The sequence below is a fragment of the Epinephelus fuscoguttatus genome, linkage group LG18 (assembly GCF_011397635.1).
Source record: "Epinephelus fuscoguttatus linkage group LG18, E.fuscoguttatus.final_Chr_v1".
Classification (NCBI taxonomy): Eukaryota; Metazoa; Chordata; class Actinopteri; order Perciformes; family Serranidae; genus Epinephelus; species Epinephelus fuscoguttatus.
Genome location: NC_064769.1, coordinates 29,169,230 through 29,191,984, shown reverse-complemented (window position 1 = coordinate 29,191,984; position 22,755 = coordinate 29,169,230). Strand labels below are relative to the sequence as shown.

General features: G+C 42.1%; 1 protein-coding gene across 2 annotated transcripts in view; it reads right to left on the bottom strand.

The window, feature by feature from the left end:
* Positions 1-22,755, bottom strand: part of whrna (whirlin a) — a 243,752-nt gene that overhangs the window by 22,201 nt on the left and 198,796 nt on the right. Inside the window, exons 6-11 of one of the 2 annotated variants that reach the window (XM_049604182.1) lie at positions 18,657-18,869; positions 16,173-16,394; positions 15,606-15,638; positions 8,316-8,390; positions 5,912-6,497; positions 3,914-4,080 (exon numbers count right to left, since the gene is read on the bottom strand). In XM_049604182.1, coding sequence (XP_049460139.1) covers positions 3,914-4,080; positions 5,912-6,497; positions 8,316-8,390; positions 15,606-15,638; positions 16,173-16,394; positions 18,657-18,869 — 1,296 coding nt within the window. The remainder of the gene's footprint in view (positions 1-3,913; positions 4,081-5,911; positions 6,498-8,315; positions 8,391-15,605; positions 15,639-16,172; positions 16,395-18,656; positions 18,870-22,755) is intronic. The other variant, XM_049604183.1, reaches the window with a different exon arrangement.

Below are 22,755 nucleotides of genomic sequence, written 5' to 3'. Positions count from 1 at the left end.
CCCTTTGTGCCACTGTGCATACTGTATATGTTTCTGCCTTTGTTTATCCAAGGAAGAGCTTTGTTTTCTCTGAGCACACATACCCAAGAGGCTTCTCTGTGAATTTACACATTCATAAAGGCCACGACTCTATTAACATGTACATATTCAATCCTGGTGACATATTCATGAATGAGCATTCATGCTTAACAGCCTCACAAGTCAGAGGACTAAATAAAACTACCATTTGAAAATCTGTTTGACTCACTTTTAACAAGGCATTTTTTCTATTATTTAGACACCTCTTATAAAGCTTCTCTTCCACTGGCTTCTGTAACCACATATGGGGATCTCTTTCCTCTGGGTGTGTGTTTCATCTGTATGCTAAGCTGAAACATGCTCCTGGGATTGTATGTCCATATTCTTTTGGATGTCACACACCCTGATAATAATTTTAAAATGATTTTTCATTGCTGGGTATCACTGGGTATTCAAATTTTAAAGCTGCAGTAATTTCTTTTTTTGGCCACTAGGGGAGAGAAATACTCCAAAACAAGGGGGCAGACACAGCCATGCATTCACGGCTGAAATACACGAGACACGAAAGCCACACGACACGTCTGCAGAGCACGCTTAAAGCAGAGTGCATTTATTATACTTCACTAAAGCTGCTACACTGACCGTGGAATCTCATTTCTTTTTTAGTCCCCCCTCTGTTGGGGTACCTAGCACACAGATCTGGTACTGAAATGTGGAGCTGTGAACACTGCAGTCTGTTGATTGGTCAATAGAGGACGGTCACTCTGCTCAGGGCTGAGTTGTGGCTGGTTTTGAGGCTCATGTAACCACTGTTCATACCTTGGAGACTGTAACTATAAAATGAAAGGATGGTTTGTTGCCTCTTGCAGCAACTGCAGGCAGAGTAACAAAATAACTGCCAGCAACTTTTAAGGTGGAACGTTAACTTACAATGTTACTCAATGCGTAAGCTGATGACGTGAATCCATCAACACACCTTAAATTTCACTGTAACAACTTTGACCATTACTTCAGTTTTTATTTGACAAACACTTTTTGTAATTAGTGGATCTTCAAACATTTAAAAATTATATATCAATTTCAACTGGATTATGTGACTGTATATATCCCAATCCTTACTCGGAGAAAAAAAGAAAACGTCAAATAGTCGTTCCTGTGGGCTACAGCAAATCTAAACCCCCGAGCTTGCCTGAGAAGGACTAAATGTACAAACCTGCTATTTCTAAATATCTCATGGAGAGAGACTCTCACTGCAACCTTTTTTATTTTGTTACGAAAATGTCGGTGTGCAACCTCGTTCTGTGGACGATAAACGAGGTGCAGACTTCCATCTGTGTCACCGGTAATGAGGAAATACAGTGAGTGCTGGACGGAGCAGTGAGTGACAACAACCCTGCCCACATTTAAGAGTACTGTTTGCGGTTGAAACTCTAGGGTCTAGGTACCATGTCTGAAGGGTTACTTTTGGTTCCAAAGGTACCATACTGAAAGTGTTTGGTGGAAACAGGGCTTCATGTGCTGCTAAAGCCTCATGTTAGCAGTAGCTGGTTAATGCTAACACAATCCTCTTTGTTAAAACAGGTTGTTCTGTCTTTGCTATCCAGGGCAACAGCAGACATTAATTTATCTTAAAATATGGACAAAAAATCCCAGAAACATGTTTTAGCTGTTTTCATAAAAGGCAGATAAAGTCTCTTGAGGGAGCCGGTGAAACAGCCAGCAGAGGGGGCTTAACTTTCTTTATACAACCCAGCACATGGGAGAAGTTTACCTAGAGGCCCAAATCTATTAATTTTTTCCCCTAACCTTAACCAAGGAATCATTTTCTGGCAGACAACCCTCGAGGCAAACAGTTTAAATACACAAATTGGTTAGCTCACCTTCACTTTGACCTTCTCTAAAACATGTAGCTTGCAATAATTTCTTCAGTGAATCGGGACCACATTACCAGCTCACTACACAGTTCTGCACCAGTTAATGTGCTTTGTGCTTTGATTGACGTAATGAGGAGTAGACGGTAACGAGCCTTAAACAAATGTCTTCCTTTAGTTCATTTAGGAAACTTTTATGAGCACATCACTTTTCTCTTTTCAGCACACTCAGGAGTAAACAGGAGGTAAATGTTCTGCTCGTCGGCAATAAAATGCAGCTTTTTATGATACAAAGTCAATTCAGCCTTCACACTTTGTGCCTAATAATTTTTAATCTAAAACAGACATTGAATCTAATGGCCCTGTCATCATAAACAATTAGGGTACTCCCATCCTTACTTGTTGTCTCTTCCATCAATCAATAAGAACCAGAGAGCGCTTTGAGAGTTTCATAACGCTATACCGCGGTGAGCGATGAAACAAATGATGGATGATGTGACTGAATGAATGACATGAGTGAGAAATAAATAAATGAGTGAAACACAGGAAACAGTCTGTGTGAGCAAACAGAGGGAGGAGAGAAGAGATCACGGTTAGGTTTGAGAGCAGATTCTGGAGGAGGATTAGTAATAAAGCACAACAATTAATCAACCTGTAACACTTGGTTTGCTTTTCAGCTAACACACACACACTTGTACTTCTGTACTTGTGAGGACCCACACTGACATAGTAATTGATTTTCTACCCCATAACTCCAACCTTACACTAAAACTCATTCTAACCATACCCTCAAAAGTACAGTTCACCCCAAAATAAAAAATATAAACTTTTCCTCGCACCCGTAGTGCCATTTATCAGTTTAGATTATTTTGGTGTGAGATGCCAAGTGTTGGAGATATCGGCTGTAGAGGTGTCTGCCTTCTTTCCAGTATAATGGAACTGGATTGCACTCTTGTGGTGCTCCGAGAGCCGAAAGAAAACATTCGAAAAACTCAATAGCAATGTCTCTTTCCAGAAATCATGACCCATTTACTGAAGATCAGACCTTGCTGTGAGCAGTTTCATGCAGCATTGTTCAGATACAGATACAATTATCAGATATTCCTCTTTGCTGCTCTGAAACAGAAGCCTACACAAAGAGTTGCACTGTGCAGCCACTAGCAACTACTGGTGAAAAATCCATCCATCCATCCATTTTGAATTGCTTATCTGAAGCTGGGTTGCGGAAGCAGCAGGCTGAACAAGGATTCCAGACGTCCCTCTCCCCAGCAACGCTTTACAGCTCCTCCTGGGGGACCCCAAGGTGTTCCCAGCCTGGACAAAATATGTAATCCCTCCGGCGTGTTCTGGGTCTGCCCCAGGGCCTCTTATAAGTACGCCATGCCCAGAACACCTCCAGTGGGAGGCGCCCAGGAGGCATCCTGATCAGCTGCCCCAACCACCTAAACTGACCCCTTTTGAAAGCGAAGGAGCAACAGCTCTACTATGAGCTCTCTCCGGATGTCTCTAAGGCTGAGCCCAGCTACCCTTCTGAGGAGACTCATTTCGTATCTGTGACCTCATTCTTTCGGTTGTTAACCAGAGCTCATAACGATAGGTGAGGGTTGGGACATAGATGGACCAGTAAATTGAAAGCCCTGCCTTACGGTTCAGCTCCCTCTTCACCACGGTGGTCCAGCATCACTGCAGACACCGCACCAAACCCCCCCCCCCCCCCAAATTAAAAATATTCTCATGTTCAAAACTTATACTCACTTTCCAAAAATGTCCCCACTTTAATAAAATGCTCTTACTTTCTAAAAGGTTTAAAACAAACCATTCTCATTCTCCAAATGTGTTTTGGCTTTCCAGAGATGTCCCCAACTTCCACATGTTACCTTGACATTATTCTCAAATATTTAACTCAGACCGGTCCTCACAAAGACAGAAATACAATGGCACACACACCTAAACTAATTGAAAACATTTATCATTCCCCAGAGTTTAACAATGAATCCACGTTTGCTGCTGAATCACCCCCTCACCGGTTTGGAGGAGTTGTCCCCCCCGCCCCCCTGGGTCTCTCGAGTGTGGCGAGTGCGTGAGGAATGGGGACTGCTGTCTTTGCTGACGTGTCCTGACTCAGCTATGTCCACCCCGCTGTCTTCACTGAGGGTCTGGCCACTGTCTGACAGCTGAGACAGGGCACCACCTGAGGGTAAACAGGCAGACACGCCATGATGAAACTCAACACACCATCTCACTGTTTGTCCTTTAAATCTTATTGTATGAAAGCAACATAAAAGTTCTACTTTTTTAATTGATTTTAATCAACGTCTACTTCAACTTTAGAAGAAAAAACATCCCAGATTTTTAGATTTACCCTAAAAAAGATCAGATTTTAAGATCTAATACAAGATTAAAAGCTTATTAAGATTAGTAATGTTTTGCATGCAGAGGCAATCGTACACAGTGTTCGGTGTAATTGCTCATTTCACCACATTAAACCAAAGTAAATACAAATTTGGAAAGATTATACATGTGATATTTATACACATCTTCTTTATAACTGCAGCTGCATATTTCCTCTTTGTACTGCAGAGAGTGACAATTAGTAAGCTTTAGAATCTGGCCAGTATCAGTAAATGAATCAGAGCTGCAGGATCTAATCTGAATGTGTCATAATTACCACAAACACTTCAAAGGAAACTTTAGGTGAGACAGATGACTTTTTGTACTGCAAAGCTCATATGTATGTACATCTACAGTCCACGAACACATTTACAATACAGGCAGCTCCAGTACAGTGATAATAACTAAGTATGCCTGTGTCATTGGAGTTGTTTGGTTGTTATTGTAACCTTACACTAAACTGGTATCTGAGGATAATCTTACAGATTCTGGAGAAAGAAGGGTATTGAAAGTCATGTGTTTTTTTTAAAAAAAAAAAACTGACTTAATTTTTTATTTATAGAAAAAAAGTCTTAATATTTATATAATATATATTTATGTATTTTTTTTAACTGTCTTTTTTTCATTTTTATTATTTTATTAATTTATCTTATATTACTTTATATTTTGTCTGCACAGGATACATTAGAATTTGGGGACATTTTGGCTGTTGAACATTATGTTCTGATATCTTGATCATCCTTTAAACATATAACACATTTTTTCTATTCTGTTAATTTACATGTACAAATCACTACTTTAAGGGACTGAATTATGAGGTTAGAGGACACATATTTCTCATTTGTTGGCATGACAGTATCACTGTCTATTAGCAGAAAAAATTATGATGAACAGTTTAGCAAATGTATTACTTAACACTGTAATTACTTTACATTATCACTCTCCAGACTGTGAAAAAGTATGAGATCAAACATTTTCTCCAAAATAAAATAAAATCATGTCACTGACACACATAATTGTAAAAATGAAAATTTGTTTATGAATACAACACGTTTTATTTTTTTTAACTTATTGGGATTTCTTATGTTTTGCCTCCAACTTTATACCATTTTTTTTTTAAATATAGGCTATGTAGACTGTGTTATATGGGATACACTTTATAAATTGTATAATTTTAATATTTAATATTTGTTTGGTGTTTCTAAATATGGCTATTTCTGTTTTTCTCAATGTACATTTTTCTATTTATTTTTTTATGGTCCATTTTTTCATCACTCTTACTATTTAAGATGGTTAACCACACCTGCCATTATAGGGCTTTTTAGCCTATTGATGTGCATTATGTATAAATAAATAAATAAAATAATAAATAATAAATTTGTTGGTCAGATAGAAAAAGCAATTTGGAGATGTAAATTTGAGCGCTGGGATATTGTGATTATTATTTTCTAACATTTTATACATAAATGGCTAATCTAATTAATTTTAGTAATACTTTCCATATGAATAAATAATTCAAAAGAACTATTAGTTGCAACCCTACATGTGCATATTCTTAATTTGATTACACGAATGAATCAAAGTTGACCCTGGATGTACATTTTATTCTATGTACACTCTATGTCCCTCACCTCGAGCTTGGGGCAGCGGCCGCACCTCGTTGACGTCAGGCTCTGCGTTGGGCCTGTGAACCTCCACTGTAACAAACTGTTGTTTAGAGCCAGGAGTGGAGCCGGAAGCTTTGGACATGGACACTGGCTTAAGGGGCAAAGAAGGGGGAGGAGGAGGAGGAGCAGGGAGTGGAGGTGGAGGTGGAGGTGAAGGGGACGGGGCAGCAGGTTTGGTGCCTCTGCTGGGGGACTGGACTCTGGGGAAAGGGCCAATGTTGTGCTGTGTGACCATGGACAACTGAGCAGCTGCTATGTGCTCTTTCTTGAACGGTACCGAGGGATCTCTTTTTTTGATGACTGCGTAGTCCCGAGACGGGTCCCTGGGATGTTCTCTTTTGTGGTGCAGTGCGGGCGAGGCGGGGGCGTGTCCTGGCTCTTTGCTGTGGTTGTGAGAGGCCGGGGCTGTGAAGTACAAGCCTGAGTGGGAGGATTCGGATGAGGGGCATTTGTTGAGCTGATCTCGTCTAGTTGGGCGCCTCTGCACCCCAGGTGGGGGCGGAGGCTTGAAGGAGGGGGGAGACTCAGCTGTGTTGGATTGTACGTCGTCCTGAAGTGAGAGGATATATTCATTATTGATTAAGGGTGTGAAAATGTATTATGGAACAATATACTGCAATACAAAATGTGACCACAGTGCATGAATTATGAAGATTATGAATTATGAAGCTCCTGGAGAAATGTCTCACCTCATGACTGTAAAATCAGTTTAATTACAATTTGTGGAAGAATGAGAAGTTTAGAGAACATTTATTCAATTTCAGATTCTGTAAGATGACACTGATGTGTTACTTAATCTTCATTTCACTGATATGCAGAAAAAGATCTGCTAGGTTGCTTCACACCTTTTCTCACTTGCAGTACCTCTCGTTGTATGTAGAGGTGAACTAGTGTCAGGATTTGGTTTTATTTGTCCAGATCTTGAGATAGCTGCCTTCTGCAACAAATTCTCACTCCCAGCTCTCTCCCAGACCTATAACTAATGACTAAGGACAAATCTGGAACCACTGTACTAATGTACTGTAATATCACACATGTCAGTAGGTCAGTAGTATGTTACACATACTAGCACACTATGCTGTTATTTAAATAACTATATTGACTTTTGGTTTCACATGAGACACAAATAGCAGTCTCCTGGGTGAAAGTCCAGAGTTTGTTTGACCTGTTCACTTCCCCTTTCGCCTGCCTCATGCGGACTTTCTCACTCACCCTAATGCAACAGTTGCTCAAACAGTCAAAAAATGCAACTGCCCAGTGCGTCTCATACCGCTGCTTAAGGGTGCCTTGGTGCGTTAGCATCTGATGCTGAGGGCTACTGACAAAGTGTCAGTATTTGGCGAGCTGGGAGTGAGACCTGGTTGGTCTTCTATTTGATTTCTGCAGCCACTCCAAAACAATTGAGGTGAATGGAGTTTAGTTCATAGTGGAGTTTTATTGTTGGCAACATCCCTTTAAGAAATGGCAAAATTTGCAGATTTAACATATAAATATTAAAAAGTCAAAGTTTAGTTTAATTACCAACTTTGAACCCTGTGCATCTGAATGACTTTATAGTGACACCCCTAATTTGTAGCATGCTTAGAAAGAGCATTTTAAGGCAAAGTTTAATCCCAGTGACTCCTGTTAAACCACCAATTTCAGTGACAGTAACAATCAACTTGAAGACGTTTACAAACCAGGCTGAACACGTAGTTGCTTGTTGTTTCCATCCCGATCCTGTGTTTCAGTGTAACTCAAACAAAAACTGAACAGTGGGATGAACACTGACACATGAGTGGCTCATCAGCAAATGGAAAGACAGTAAACAAAAAAAAAGTTTACAAAAGAAAAGTAAAATATGATTTGAGTGACAAGTAGCCTTTGATGACAGCAGACTAAAAGCTTTCTCCTTGACCTCCCTCTTGTCTCCTGCTGCTCGGGATAAACAGATGAGACCTTTCGATATCTCTTGTTGCTTTGGAAACTGCAGACTTTTCTTTTACCCTGAGGTGCGACTGTAAGCTCTTCCTTTTTTTGCACAGATGGAGAGGTAAGAAGAGAATTGGACATGCCAGTTGGCCTATAGTGATCACTTTCCACTTTCCAGACAACAAAGAAAAAGAAAGGCTACGCCGGCACTTACTCTCACAAAGAACTACTTGTCCTTTTTTCTCTCTTGTTCTCATTTGGTGCAAATACTTGTTCCGCTCCAGCTCAGTCTACAATACAAACCCTGCAGGTCAGCTACATCTCAAGCACCTCCATCTGTCCCAATACCCCCGCCTCTTTTTTCACAATTTTCATCCCACCCTTTCTCACTTCTCCCCTGTGTCGCATCCATCTTTATCAGGCCAAAGCAGGGGCTGTGCCTGCCTGCCGGGCTCACCAGAGAGATGTCGGTCAGCAGCGTGTTCAGACTCTCCGGAGGATCCTCTTCATTACTTTCCACCACGCTGTCATTCTACGAGAAGCAGGAAAGAAATGGAGGAGGAGGGGGAACGTGAGGTGCAGAGGTAAAAGAGAAAGAGGGGAGGGTGACAGAGACAGGAAGGACAGAAAACCAGAGAGGGAGGGGGGAAGAAGAGAGTGATTAAAGTGAGAGACAGAAAGCTTGTGAGCAGATGTTAAACACAGATGTGTGTTTGTCCCCAAACAAATGCCAAATTAGATTTGGTGGATGTTCTGCTTCTTCTGGAAAACAGGAAAGATGTCAATATCTGTTCACGTTGCTTGTCAGTCTTTAAGTTTCTAAGGGAAGCTGGCAAATAAGACATGCACACACACACACACACACACACACACACAGCTATCATGTCTTCTTCCATAAGCAAAACACACATGCCGTGAAATCGATAGAGAGTCATCAGCTGAGTTCAAAGTAGGATTTGGCAGCTCAATCCCACCGGCGTGGTGGAGAGGAGGCAATTTGGGGCAGATCTGTGAGTGATTTCAGAGCAGAGGAGAAACGCTGCCCTTCATTTAACTCTGTCACCAAAACAAAAACCCATCAATTCAGCTTAATTACCCCTCGTTGTTGCACGGGGAGCATTTACAGACAATTTATTTATCACAGGAGTCAATCGACTTTTTACATGCGGAGACGCTGCTCTGCAGTCACAGCATGCTGAGTTTCTGTGTATGTATGTGTACATAGTTACAACCCACAGAGTGTGTATGTGTGTGGAAGCACGAGTGTCTCAGTCTACCAGGAATCATATCAGGCAATTCTACAGTGATTTATATCCAGTGCCAATGTTCGGTGCAAATGCAGGACGTAGTGTGATGTTTATGTGAAAAATAACAATATGGAGGTGTTGTGTAACACGTCTGACTGCTGGGATCAGACGAAACAACATCAGCTGAGGTTTTGGGGACAAAAATCCCAGCTACGACTCCTTTGTAAAAGAGATTTTTGAATCTCAATGAGAACATTCATGGTGCAATAAAAGTTAAATAAATAAATAAATAAGTTGGTGTATAGTTTGTTATTGTGGGAAACAACTGATCCTGCGTTTGGTGACAAACAGACAAGGATGTCACAATTTTTGTCCCCACTCTTCCTCCTTTGACAGTGTCTATGACATGCTCTGTGACACATTAGAAGTAACACTTGTTGATATTCCTGGTCGTGGAGCTCTGTCCCTGTCGGCCCCTGAAGTCCCTGTTGACAGACTGCAAGCTATAATTAGTTCTACGTGTAGTCTGGCATGTCTCTTGGCAAGAATTTACAGGTGCCGTGATCACTAAAATGACATGGTGACCATCTCGAAAGACAAATGATGTACATTCTAGACCGAACACGCCCAGCTAGGCTGAATGTGATTTATTTTATACGAGAAGCAGCAAATGACTCAAGATGAGCATGACGGGACTACAGATGTAAAACTGCACCAACTGTGGAGGCAATTGTGATGACAAACAATACTGATTTCCCCACAGATACCTGATTGTTGAAGGTGACAGTGTAGTGGAGGGCATATGCAGGTATACGCAGTGGTCGAATTGAGGGGGGCTTTGCTAGAAAATTGACCAAAAAGCATCCCCCTTGTTAATCTAGAATCTGTGTGTGCAGGCACGGACGTAATTTGAGGGGGGGACACAGGGGACATGTCCCCCACACTTCCTGTATCTGTGCCCTCTGTCCCCCGCACTTTTTGCAGCCGTTACAACCGTTCAATTCGTTGTTAACATGTGCTGCTGGGCAGTGCTGCTGTGTTAACTATGTTCAGTTCAGCAAGCCAGCCAGCAAGAAGCAAAAAACCCTCACACAGTTTCTTCCAAACAAACCGTGTAAGTTGAGTAATGCTGTTGCATGTAGGTAATGTTAGCTAAATGATGACTAATTAATAGATGCCAATATATCAAGTTAAGCTAGTTAACAAGAACACTAATGTTATTGTTACCTATGTTAAATCACTTGCTAGCTAGTTTCATGCTAGGAATAAACCCACTTCTCCTTGATAAGAACTTGTGCTCACTATTGCTTTGCACATTTTTTTTTTCATCTTTATTGCCACAATATAAAGAGCAGGGTCAGGGAGAAGACAGTGGACCAGAGGCCTGCAAGGATGATCATGCAGGGTTCTCACAGGTGAGGAGAGATTATAACTGGCTGACAGAAAATATCTATAGCATAAAAGTGACTGTGCAATTAATTTTCACAGCTATGTCACCACTACTATTCTTAATTCTATTTCTAAATTTTGCTTTGCACATTTATTATCTATATTATTGCAATAGGTAGAAGAGGGACAGGGAGAAACCAGGCAGGTATCAGGACAGGGACCTGACAGCAGCACCAATTATCTACTACTACCTATAACTGGCTAAGGAAATGTCTATAGGATAAGAGTGACTCTAAGATTAATTTTCACAGCTATTTCAGAACTACTCTTATTTATACTCCAAATGAAATACTCTTTTTTGTCTGTATTGCAAGAGCAATACTACTGCATTATTTGTGTTTATAAAAACAGCAGGTATAGGTCATGCCATTTTTCTTTATCATGATTCATTTTGCACATCTGTGCTGTCATATTTGATGATGTGTGCACGCAAAAAAATCAAAGCTACATTGCATCCCCCTTGTTAAAAATGAACAATTTGACCACAGGGATTACGAGTTATAGCCACCTCTTTTTCTAGCTATTTACGGTATAGCCACCTATCAGCCAAAAAGCTATTGGAATACATAGGTAGAGTACACCTACTTCCTCCTTAGTCACCTACTCATCTACCTCGGAGTACGCGAACCTCATCAACCATCTGCATTGGTTTTAGCTGCCATAAACCTTATGAAAACAATTGATGTAACCTCCATGAGGTTTTGATTTGTGGACTCCTTGAGTTTGGCATTTTGTTTGCAACCATCTTGGATTTTTGAAGCCAGAGGTGACCATACTTGGACGAAAGGGTGGAGCAGTGGAGGACTGAGAGGGTGATCTGGCCGAGTGCCTGAAGACACTACCTGTAGACAGCCTGTCACTCAAAGTGGCCATGTCCTTAATTATGCCTAACTTTAAGCCTCAACAAAATCTTAACAGATGAGTCAAAAAAAACCTCACCCCTGTACAGTGGTCACGAAGGGGGAAATTAACAATAAGGACAAAAAAAAAAATAAACATTTTTTTTGTACCAGACTGTAAACATGTTTATTTATGTTTATTTTTAAACCTGGGCCTTTTAACACAGTGGTGTGTGAGGACTGACTCGCTGTTGGAGCCAGCCTTAAGTGGCCATTCAAAGACCTGCAGTGTTTAGCACTTCTATGTCCTTCCACGCTTAATTTTTTTGAACACTGAGATTGCTGCTTGAGGGATAGAGTTGTGTCAATTTTCGGTTTTGCTGGTCTGGTCCAGTGTATGAGCTTAAACCCATTTAACTATATGCAAATTGGATGAATCAGCATTTGTCATTATGACATGTTCTGCAAATTAAGAAGTAGTCATCATCAGCAACTTCTGCTGACGGGTGTAGCAGCGTTACATCCAACTCATATTGCATTAGTAATATGACTACGTAATTAACATATTATTATGTTTAGAAATGGACTAGGGAAGCCAGTAGTGTCTGGTAGGCCGAGGCCGGTGTCGGCAGCATAAAGGAGATCAAATTTCAGTCGCTGTGGGAGGGGGAAGTGGTTATGTTTCCAGTCTTAGAGCTACAATGTTACGCAATGTTACACAATAATCAGATGTTAGTTTTCTTTTGGGACTTGTTGTCTGCTGAGTCAAGTGGGACACCTGGAAAAATTTGTTACACTGGTTTAGTCTGGTGTTTGGCTTAATATCAAACGGGTTGGAAAATTTTCACACTGTGAACCCTACTGGGTTTACAATTATGACATGGTATTTGACCAGGAATGTGCACGTATTTGATTTGATTTGGTCGGTTTGAGCACAGCCTGAAACACAGAAGCCATGTGTTTCTTTAACAACCCGTCTCAGAGGCATCATTAATGTTGGTTCTTTCTTTAGGCTGTTTGAAAGTAGTTTCAGTTGCCTAAACTTAACCATATCTCAACCACACAGATATGAACTATCTGATAAAAAGCAGTGAATCTTAGAATCTTAGAATCTTAGAAAAACCTTAGAAAAAATCTTAGAAAAACAAAAATCTTAGAAAAACATCATCACTGACTGTAATCCGAGGTTTTGCAACTGTGTTTGTATGTCTATTTTCATAATGTGTGTTTGTGTGTATACGAGTGCACATGCATTGGTATGCAGTTGACTGTATACCTGGCTTTGAGTGTGGCTCCGAAATCCAGTGTTGTTATCCTCACAAACCCACCCAGTTCTCTAATCTGTTTTACACAGCAGTGGTAGCACTCACCCATGGGTCCATAACAGCACAAATAGACACACACAGACACATGGGTAGAATAAAGACCATCACACACACACACACACACTCTCTCTCACACATGTAAATGTCGCTTCTCGGAGGGGAAAGCAGAAAGGCAAAGAAAACCCATCAGAGGCATCTGAAAGAGAGGGACGGTTTGTTGGAAAAATCTGCAGACAGTCAACAGCTTATCTCGGCTGTCAGCTTAGACATTGTGTGTGTGTGTGTGTGTGTGTGTGTGTGTGTGTGTGTGTGTGTGTGTGTGTCTGTTCATCTGCAATCAGTCGTCTTCATCCATAACCAAACACTTAAATGCTGACACATTTACTACATACCAGCACATTTGGTGCTTGGCACATGTGTAAGCTCAACTGAGCTAAAAGCTGTCCAGTAAGCTGATAATATGAGATAATATAATATGATAAGAAACAGACACAGAACAGAGGAGGAGGGGCGGTTGTCATTTCAATTTAACATTTATCCTGGTCAAATAAAAATGTAAATAGTGTGAATTTGGTATGCTTCACTGCGGAGTATATCTCTAAAAGGCTGGAGCTGAGTTAATGTGTTTTGCTGTAGTGGAAAAAGCATTAAACTGCATGGCTGAGAGAAGTGTCCTCTGAGGAGTGGCTGCAGTATGTCATTACAGTCGCAGTAATCAATTCATAAGGGCTAATCAACCATCCGACCCCTCCAAAATTAAGTAGTTTCATACTATCATATCAGCGTTTCTTAACAGATGTAGTTTATGAGCTGACTTTGTCATCAGGAGGTGGAGGGGATGAAGGGTGGCATGACATGGGTGAGATGCCTGAAGACCACTGTTCAAGACCAACAACTGTGCAAGACAGCTGCAGAGCACTCCAGTGGAAACACAGTGAAACACAGCATTTTTTTCTACTGTTAGCAACCAACACCAGTTGTTTTTTATCAACCAATCACTGCATTTCCAGTGGCTTTTTTGTCAAATGTGGGTGTTTTTTAGCAATCCATTACTGTGTTTCCACCAATGATAGTGCCATGAAAAGCGGTTGCTTTTTACCGAGACATCACCGTGTTTCCTGCCCAGATAGTACCGTGAAAAGTGGTTGTTTTTTAACTAGATGTCATTGTGTTTCCTGCCCAGGTAGTACTGTGAAAAGTGGTTGTTTTTTAACTAGACGTCATTGTGTTTCCTGTCCAGATAGTGCCATGAAAAGCGGTTGTTTTTTACAGAGACATTGCTGCATTATCTGATGGGGTTCTGCCACCAAAAGCGGGTATTGTAAGTCAAAACATGACCTTTTCCTGATCATAATCAAGTGGTTTTTGTGCCTAAACATAACCACACATTAGCCACAGTGTTGTTGACAAGAAACGTTAAGTTTTCAAATTATCCACTGAATAGTAATGTACAGATGTAATGTATCTGTGGTTTGTAGAAACATACAATGCCAAAATCTATTATGGCAACGTCTGAGGTTTAAGTCTCGTTTCCACCAAACACTTTTGGTATAGTACCTTTGGAACCAAAAGTAACCCTTCAGACATGGTACCTAGACCCTAGCGTTTCCATCACAAATAGTACTTTTAAATGTGGACGGGGTAGTTATCACTCACTGCTCTGTCCAGCACTCGCTGTATTTCCTCCTTTATCAGTCTGCACCTTGTTTATCATCCACAGAACGAGGCTGCACGCCGACATTTTCAGAACAAAATAAAACAAGCTGCAGTGAGAGTCTCTCTCCATGGGATATATAAAATTAGCTGATTTGTGCATTTAGTCCTTCTCAGGCAAGCTCAGGGGTTTAGTGTTGCCGGAGCCGACAGGAACAAAGCTCTGTGACGCTTTTTTTTTCTTTCTGCAAGTGAGGATTGGCATACAGTTCACATAATCCGGTCGAAATCAAAATAAATAAACGCTTGAAGATCCACTCATTACTAAAAGTGTATGTCATAAAAACTAAAGTGATGGTCAAAGTTGTCACAGTGAAATTTAAGGTGTGCTGATTGATTCAAGTCTTCAACTCATGCACTGAGCAACATGATAAGTTAATGTTTCAACTTCTACGTCACTGGCAGTCGGCCTGGTGAATTAAGTTATCTTCTAAACATCCTTTGATTTTACAGTCTATTAATGAAACTCTCCACGGTATGAACAGTGGTTACATGAGCCTCAAAACCAGCCACAACGCTCTGAGCAGAGTGACCGTCCTCTATTGACCAATCAACAGACTGCAGTGTTCACAGCTCCACCTTTTAGTACCAGATCTGTGTGCTAGGTATCCCAACAGAGGGGGGACCAAAATGTGGATGGTACAGAACGGTTCCACTGGTACCATCCACAACTCCACATCCACAACAGAAAAAAAGCGTACTGAACTGAACCGTACCATCCTGCTCGGTGGAAACGGGGCTTTATTTTGCAGTTAAGTCCCACTCACTGTACAATACCCCTTCTGTGCCTTTGTCACACCTTTAATTTTCTCAAAGACAATCTTTTCTCTCTGTAACAGTGATCTCATCTGTGCAGAAACAGCCAGAGACTTTCTGTACAGTCACAGCACTAGCCTATGAGGACTCATTGTGACTGTATAGAGACACATCACTTTCTTTAAAAGCACTACAGTTATTGTCCAAATCAAGTTAGAGAAAGGAAAAGCAAGAGGGACGAAAAACACTGCAAACAAATTCACTGCAAAACCACAAAACAAGGTGAAAGTCAGAGTGTATGTACTGTATGTGTGTCTGGTGCACATACAGGGATCTTTAAATCTGCTTGTTTAGTGTGTATCCTGTAAGTGTGGGTTTGTGTTGGAAAGCATTCATCACTTTCAGCAGCGACTCCTACCTCCATCATATCTATCAGCCAGAGCAGCCTTTCCTATGAGGGGGTGGGGGTGGGGGGATGGGGACAAAAGGAAAGGTTTAGGGGGGTGAGGTGGAAGAAAATCACAATCTATCAAATATCAGCCGAAAGACTTTTCAATCTCAACAGGAAAGGCATTGAAACGTGTCACAGTTCAGCCTGACAAAGTCCACACCAGAGCTGGATCTCTGCTACAGCAGAATCTGTTATAATCCATGGAAATACATCACACCACACTCTCTCTCTCTCTCACACACACACGCATCCAGACAGACAGCGAGGCAGACCAGAAAAATAAAAACACTCAGGTCCATCCATCAAAATTGTTTGTACCAGACCGAACTGCTACTGCACCTTCAATCATGTGAGAAAAACAGTAGCACATGGAATATTAAGTTTAAAAATATCCAGATTTGATGACATATTATGTTCCCACAACCCTGAAAAATCTTAAAGGGAAAAAGAAACTCTGCCCATTTCAACTAACACAGGAGCAGACCTCAAATCAAGAGGAGCCAGATTGTTATTCAACTGATAAACGCAGCCTACCCGTGCAGAGCTGAGGGTGGTGTTCGTCATGAAGCTGGCTGACGACGAGGTCAAGGTGTCTGGGTATGACACCATAGACAGGGAGTCTGGTTGGAGTGCCGTCGCTCCAGCTGTCCCCTGTCGCGCCTTCAGAGCCTGGATCTCACGTCTCAGCACCAGCCCGTCAAAGTGCTCCAGGTCCTGTGGGGTGACCAGGCCTCGCACCTCTGACAGCAGAGAGAACTGAGAGAGGGAACGTACAGAGGGGGAGAGACAGAGGGGGAGGCAATGATATAATGCAACAGACTTAAGGTGTGTTGTACCAACTAAGAGAAGTGAGAGCATTCCCTTGGGGAAATAAGGGAAATCTCTACTCTGAATTTTGTGATGATTCTGAATGACTTTTGTTGTCCTTTAAAAACACTTCTACGATAAGAGTGTTTTACAAAGAAGAGAGACGTGCAATTATATTTTCGAGGCTCCATTTCACCAGCCACCAGCTGATATTGACTGCCATCAACCTATCGGCAGTCGGGGCAGCTGTGGCCCAGGAGGTAGAGTCCACTATTAGTATGATTGGCATTTCGATCCCGAGCTCTCCCAGTCCGCATGTCGAAGACACTGAATCCCAAATTGATCCTGATGTCTGTGCCACCTGTGTGTGAGCGCATGTGAATGTTAAACTGAGTACCAGGTGGCACCTGGTATGGCAGCCTCAGCCACCAGTGTATGAATGTGTGTGTATTTGACATGTAATGTAAAAGCGGTTTGAGTAATCGAAAGACTAGAATGGCACATACAAATGTAATTCCATTTGCCATTTACCAAATAACATGACATTCACCGATGGCGGTGGCTGATGTTTATCTCTTGTGTCACATCAGTTATTTAGTTATTTGCAGCTGGACTCAGACAACAGGAGCTAGCACAGGATACCCAGCTGCTGATTCAGAGGAGAAGCCATTAGCTGGATCTGACTCTGGCATGATGTAAGAGAGCAACGGCTGCCATGCTCACATGTGGTTGTCTTCACGCTTGCTTTCAGTGAGCAGCTTTTAGCTCTGTGTCTCACATCTTGGATGAGAAGAACAATAGACTGAGCTGCAACGAGGCAGATATGCTGATCTTTGTGAAGATAACATGCATCTTACTGAAAAGAAGGCTATGAGGTATCGGTGATTTCTTTTTTCATTTTTTTCATTCATATTCGCAAAAGGAGATGCATTGTATGATAAATAAACAACAACAACAAAACTATCGGCATTCACTATTGGGCAAATTATTACTTTACACATCAGTATTGGCCCAGAGTTGATACGTTTATATTACCAGTTCATGCTCAGTATCAAACCTATTGCTGCAAACAGCAATTAACAATCATATTTTTTTTTACAAATGCGACTCTTTGAAGGAGTAGCAGTGATGGTCCTCTTTATCGGCTTTCGTCATAAATCGGGAGTTCATTATGGCTTTATATTATCGTGATTCACACAGCAACTTTGGTTTAAAGGAGCAATGTGCAGGATTTAGTGGCCTCTAGGGGTGATAACTGCAGATTGCACCCAGTTGAAAAGTCCCCTGTATGCTAAACGTAAACTCCCAAATAGGTTTCCTTCAGTGTTGATTGTTCAGGAGGTTTTTACAGGAAGCTGAATTACCCGCAGAGGTCTATTCCTCTCCAAAATAAATGGACCTCATAATTTAAACCAGTATTATCACTGAATAAAGCACCTTCTAACTACAGTGGCCAATGCAAAAATGTTTGGTTTGTCTGTTCTTAACTACTGTGCAAACATAGCGTTGCAAAAGGTGGACTATATGGACAAGAACCCACTCCCTATGTAAATATAAATGGCTCATTCTAAGGCAACAAAAACACAATGATTTTTATTTTCAGGTGATTATACACTAATGAAATACACTTATCATATTAGATTAAATTTCTGCCAATATAGCCCCCTAAATCCTACACAGGAGCTTTAAATTATCAAATTGAGTTTTGTGCAGTGCTGGTAGGATTAAGTTGAAAGTCCTCACTTCATTTAAAGCAAGCTCAAACCCTCCTCTTATTCTAGGTTAATTCCCGTTGCAACTTTGTACAGTTCAAAACACTTAACCAAAAACAACCCATCCAACAAGCAGGTTTTAAAGTAGCTCTAAAAACAGCAGTAGGCAGCTGGAGAAGCTTTCTGTGGGTGTGTGATACAGCAGTGTACTTGAGAAAACTGAAATAAAATGCCTTTGATTTATTGTGTTTTTTTACAAGGTGAACTACTGCAGACTGTGAGAAAATAAGAGCCGGGGATGAAGGGAAAAACAAAACAGTACTGTAAGCATCGGCAAAAAGCCCGGGCATAAATCTCAGAAGGGCTCCGAAAACTTCAATTGAAAGCTCACAGCAATCACACACACACACAGACTGTACAGGAGTACTGAGTCCTGCATAAAGAAAATTGATTCTCTTTTGATCTCTCCTTTCTCAAACAAGCCCCTCTCGTCCTTCACCTTTGCGTGCGTGTTGAGCAGCTCGAACAGCGCCACGACGAGCTGCTCCACTCCAATGTGTCCTTCTCGGTACTCCTCCACGTAGTAGCCCATGGTCTGCCGCTCCGCCTCCGTCAGCAAGTGGCGCGCCTGCTCCTCCAGCATGGCCCGCGACTGGTTCACCAGGCTGGAGAGGGTCACCTGTGAGCCCGCCACGCCTTTATAAAACCCAGGCTGGTGAAGATAAATGGACGAAAGGAGAGGAAGAAGACAAGAGATGGAGAAGACATTTTAATTTGTTTCACTGCGGGTGATGGAGTGAGAGAAAAAGGTCGACGAGGAAGAAAATCTTAAGAGGTGAAGAACAGGTCAGGGAGCAGCTGTCAGCAGCTGTGATGTAAGCTTTTTGGGGGAAAGAGAGAGGTGGGGAGACAGTTCAGAGAGGGATGAGGAAGGAATTGAGAAGAAAAGGAAGAGGGTGGAAAGGAGAAGTGAAAAATGAGAAAAGAGTGAGGAGAACAACACAAAGAAAAGGAGGAGGGTTAGGAGTGAAGAGGAAGAGCGATTGCGGAATAGAAAGGGAGCAAGGGAGAGCAAAAGATGTGAGGAAAGAGGGCGGATTGGACGGACAGAGCAGCAAAATTGAAGAAGGTGGAAAAGAGTTTGATGTGGAGGAAGAAGCTGGTAAAGGCTGATGTTTAGCATGGCAGGAGTTGAAGACTGTAAGAACGTGGTGGTTGATGAAGGAGAAGGAGATAACAGAAAGAGTAGGAGGAAGAAGTGATGGATAGGAAGAGAGAGCGGGAGATAACCGCAAAGACCCAGAGGTGACGGAGGAGCAGGAGGAGGGTTAGAGAGGAGACAAAGGCAGGAAACCAATCAGGGCGGACAGAAAAAGAACAAGAACATTAATTACACCCACATACACTGAACCAACCATCAGTCTTTTCCTCCCAAATGTATAAATTACCATCCTTCCCTCTTCCTTCTGTCCCACCATCATCCATTATCATTAATGCTTTGTGGTGCTAACACCACAGCTTGCAGCAGGGCAGAAAGTGCGCCGTTCACACGTGGGTGGCAGGTTTTTAATGTTTTTTTCTTTTACAGCTTTTATATCCGTCCCCGGTGTGCCAGCTGGCTTCTCTGCCAATCACAGGAACGACACTGTGGCACTTCAGAAACTGATGAGCTGCCAATATCACTTCTCCACTCCATATCTGTTCCTTTTCTCCTCTCTGCATGTTCCTTTCTCTCGTCTAAGTTATCTGCTCGCTAGCATGCAGCTTTTCTTTAATTAACTCCTTAATCAAAGACACCACTTCAAAGTCACAGCTCCGGGGTCTGTGTCTGCCTGCGTTTGTACGCGACGGAAACAGGACGGAGAAACAGGCCTGGCGCTGTCTTCTTCCTCCTCCTCCTTCACTGTCTGTCTTCACCTCATCCTCAACTCTTTTCCTGCGCCCGTCTGTTTGTACCATCAGCAGTAGCTGTCCCAGCGTCCCGGTCCGAATAGAGCCAACAACTGTTTAACGCCCAAGGTGAACTCTGGTGCTACCCAGCCTGAATCCTAATCACCTCAATGCTTACCGTGAAAATTCCTCTAAAGCATCTCTGTCCCGGTTACTTAACTCAAGGGCGGTGTGGAATGAACCAATGGGTACACATGAGGCATGTGAGCAGTCAGTCTGTCTCTCGCCGTCGCATCAGAGGGCAGATCGGCACTTGAAGCAGCTAATGAAATCGGTTGTCACTCAACTGGAGTGGAACACCTGCAGTCTCCCGCTAATGAGGTCTGCTCGAGAAGGCAATGCACGAGGACAGGGGGAGAGGACACTTTTACAGTAAGACCGCCATTTTACAGTCATGGACATCCAGTAACGATGCTTTGTTTGTTGGACTCGTTCCATCTCTAAGGTCATTCTCTGGATGCATGTCTTAAATGCTAGATAAGCTGATTGGCCCTTTTATCGCAGCGGCCGACAACAAAAACGACCACTGTCGACATCCTATTGATAAAGAGTAAATCAGATAAAGCCCCATCTGGAAATGTCACACACTGCTATGGCTTGTTTCCATTTAATAATACAAAGAGTAGAAAAAGTTGAGATAACGTAAAAAGGCAATGTTTCCAATAGATACGAGTCTGTTCTTGTCTGTGTTTTGCAAAAGAGCACCTCCATTAATCTCAGCGCTAACTTCAGGGACACTCTCCATGCACTCTGCTGTTGTTAGGGTCAGCCTGTTCAGCACACTACACCTTCACTGCACCTTGCTTATCTTTAAACATGGCTTAGAATATCTCTTCCGATGACTTTAGGCAAAGGTTTCCTGAAAACAAACTGAAGTGGCTGGCTGTGCTGCTTGGTACACGATAAACATGAGCTACATTGGCATTACCGGGCTTAATGCTCAATTCTGATTTTTCCCCAGTTTGATCTTTCTGCCTAGAATGTTCACATTTACACAGGCCAAAAGTTTGGACACACCTTGTCATTCAATGCGTTTTCTTTATTTTCATGACTATTTACATTGTAGATTCTCACTGAAGGCATCAAAACTATGAATGAACACATGTGGAGTTATGTACTTAACAAAAAAAGGTGAAATAACTGAAAACATGTTTTATATTCTAGTTTCTTCAAAATAGCCACCCTTTGCTCTGATTACTGCTTTGCACACTCTTGGCATTCTCTCCATGAGCTTCAAGAGGTAGTCACCTGAAATGGTTTTCCAACAGTCTTGAAGGAGTTCCCAGAGGTGTTTAGCACTTGTTGGCCCCTTTGCCTTCACTCTGCGGTCCAGCTCACCCCAAACCATCTCCATTGGGTTCAGGTCCGGTGACTGTGGAGGCCAGGTCATCTGCCGCAGCACTCCATCACTCTCCTTCTTGGTCAAATAGCCTTTACACAGCCTGGAGGTGTGTTTGGGGTCATTGTCCTGTTGAAAAATAAATGATGGTCCAACTAAACGCAAACCGGATGGGATGGCATGTCGTTGCAGGATGCTGTGGTAGCCATGCTGGTTCAGTGTGCCTTCAATTTTGAATAAATCCCCAACAGTGTCACCAGCAAAACACCCCCACACCATCACACCTCCTCCTCCATGCTTCACAGTGGGAACCAGGCATGTGGAATCCATCCGTTCACCTTTTCTGCGCCTCACAAAGACACGGCGGTTGGAACCAAAGATCTCAAATTTGGACTCATCAGACCAAAGCACAGATTTCCACTGGTCTAATGTCCATTCCTTGTGTTTCTTGGCCCAAACAAATCTCTTCTGCTTGTTGCCTCTCCTTAGCAGTGGTTTCCTAGCAGCTATCTGACCATGAAGGCCTGATTCGCCTCCTCTTAACAGTTGTTCTAGAGATGGGTCTGCTGCTAGAACTCTGTGTGGCATTCATCTGGTCTCTGATCTGAGCTGCTGTTAACTTGCGATTTCTGAGGCTGGTGACTCGGATGAACTTATCCTCAGAAGCAGAGGTGACTCTTGGTCTTCCTTTCCTGGGTCGGTCCTCATGTGTGCCAGTTTCATTGTAGCACTTGATGGTTTTTGCGACTCCACTTGGGGACACATTTAAAGTTTTTGCAATTTTCCGGACTGACTGACCTTCATTTCTTAAAGTAATGATGGCCACTCGTTTTTCTTCAGTTAGCTGATTGGTTCTTGCCATAATATGAATTTTAACAGTTGTCCAATAGGGCTGTCGGCTGTGTATTAACCTGACTTCTGCACAACACAACTGATGGTCCCAACCCCATTGATAAAGCAAGAAATTCCACTAATTAACCCTGATAAGGCACACCTGTGAAGTGGAAACCATTTCAGGTGACTACCTCTTGAAGCTCATGGAGAGAATGCCAAGAGTGTGCAAAGCAGTAATCAGAGCAAAGGGTGGCTATTTTGAAGAAACTAGAATATAAAACATGTTTTCAGTTATTTCACCTTTTTTTGTTAAGTACATAACTCCACATGTGTTCATTCATAGTTTTGATGCCTTCAGCGAGAATCTACAATGTAAATAGTCATGAAAATAAAGAAAACACATTGAATGAGAAGGTGTGTCCAAACTTTTGGCCTGTACTGTATGTTTGAAATGACCCACTGAAACAGCACACTG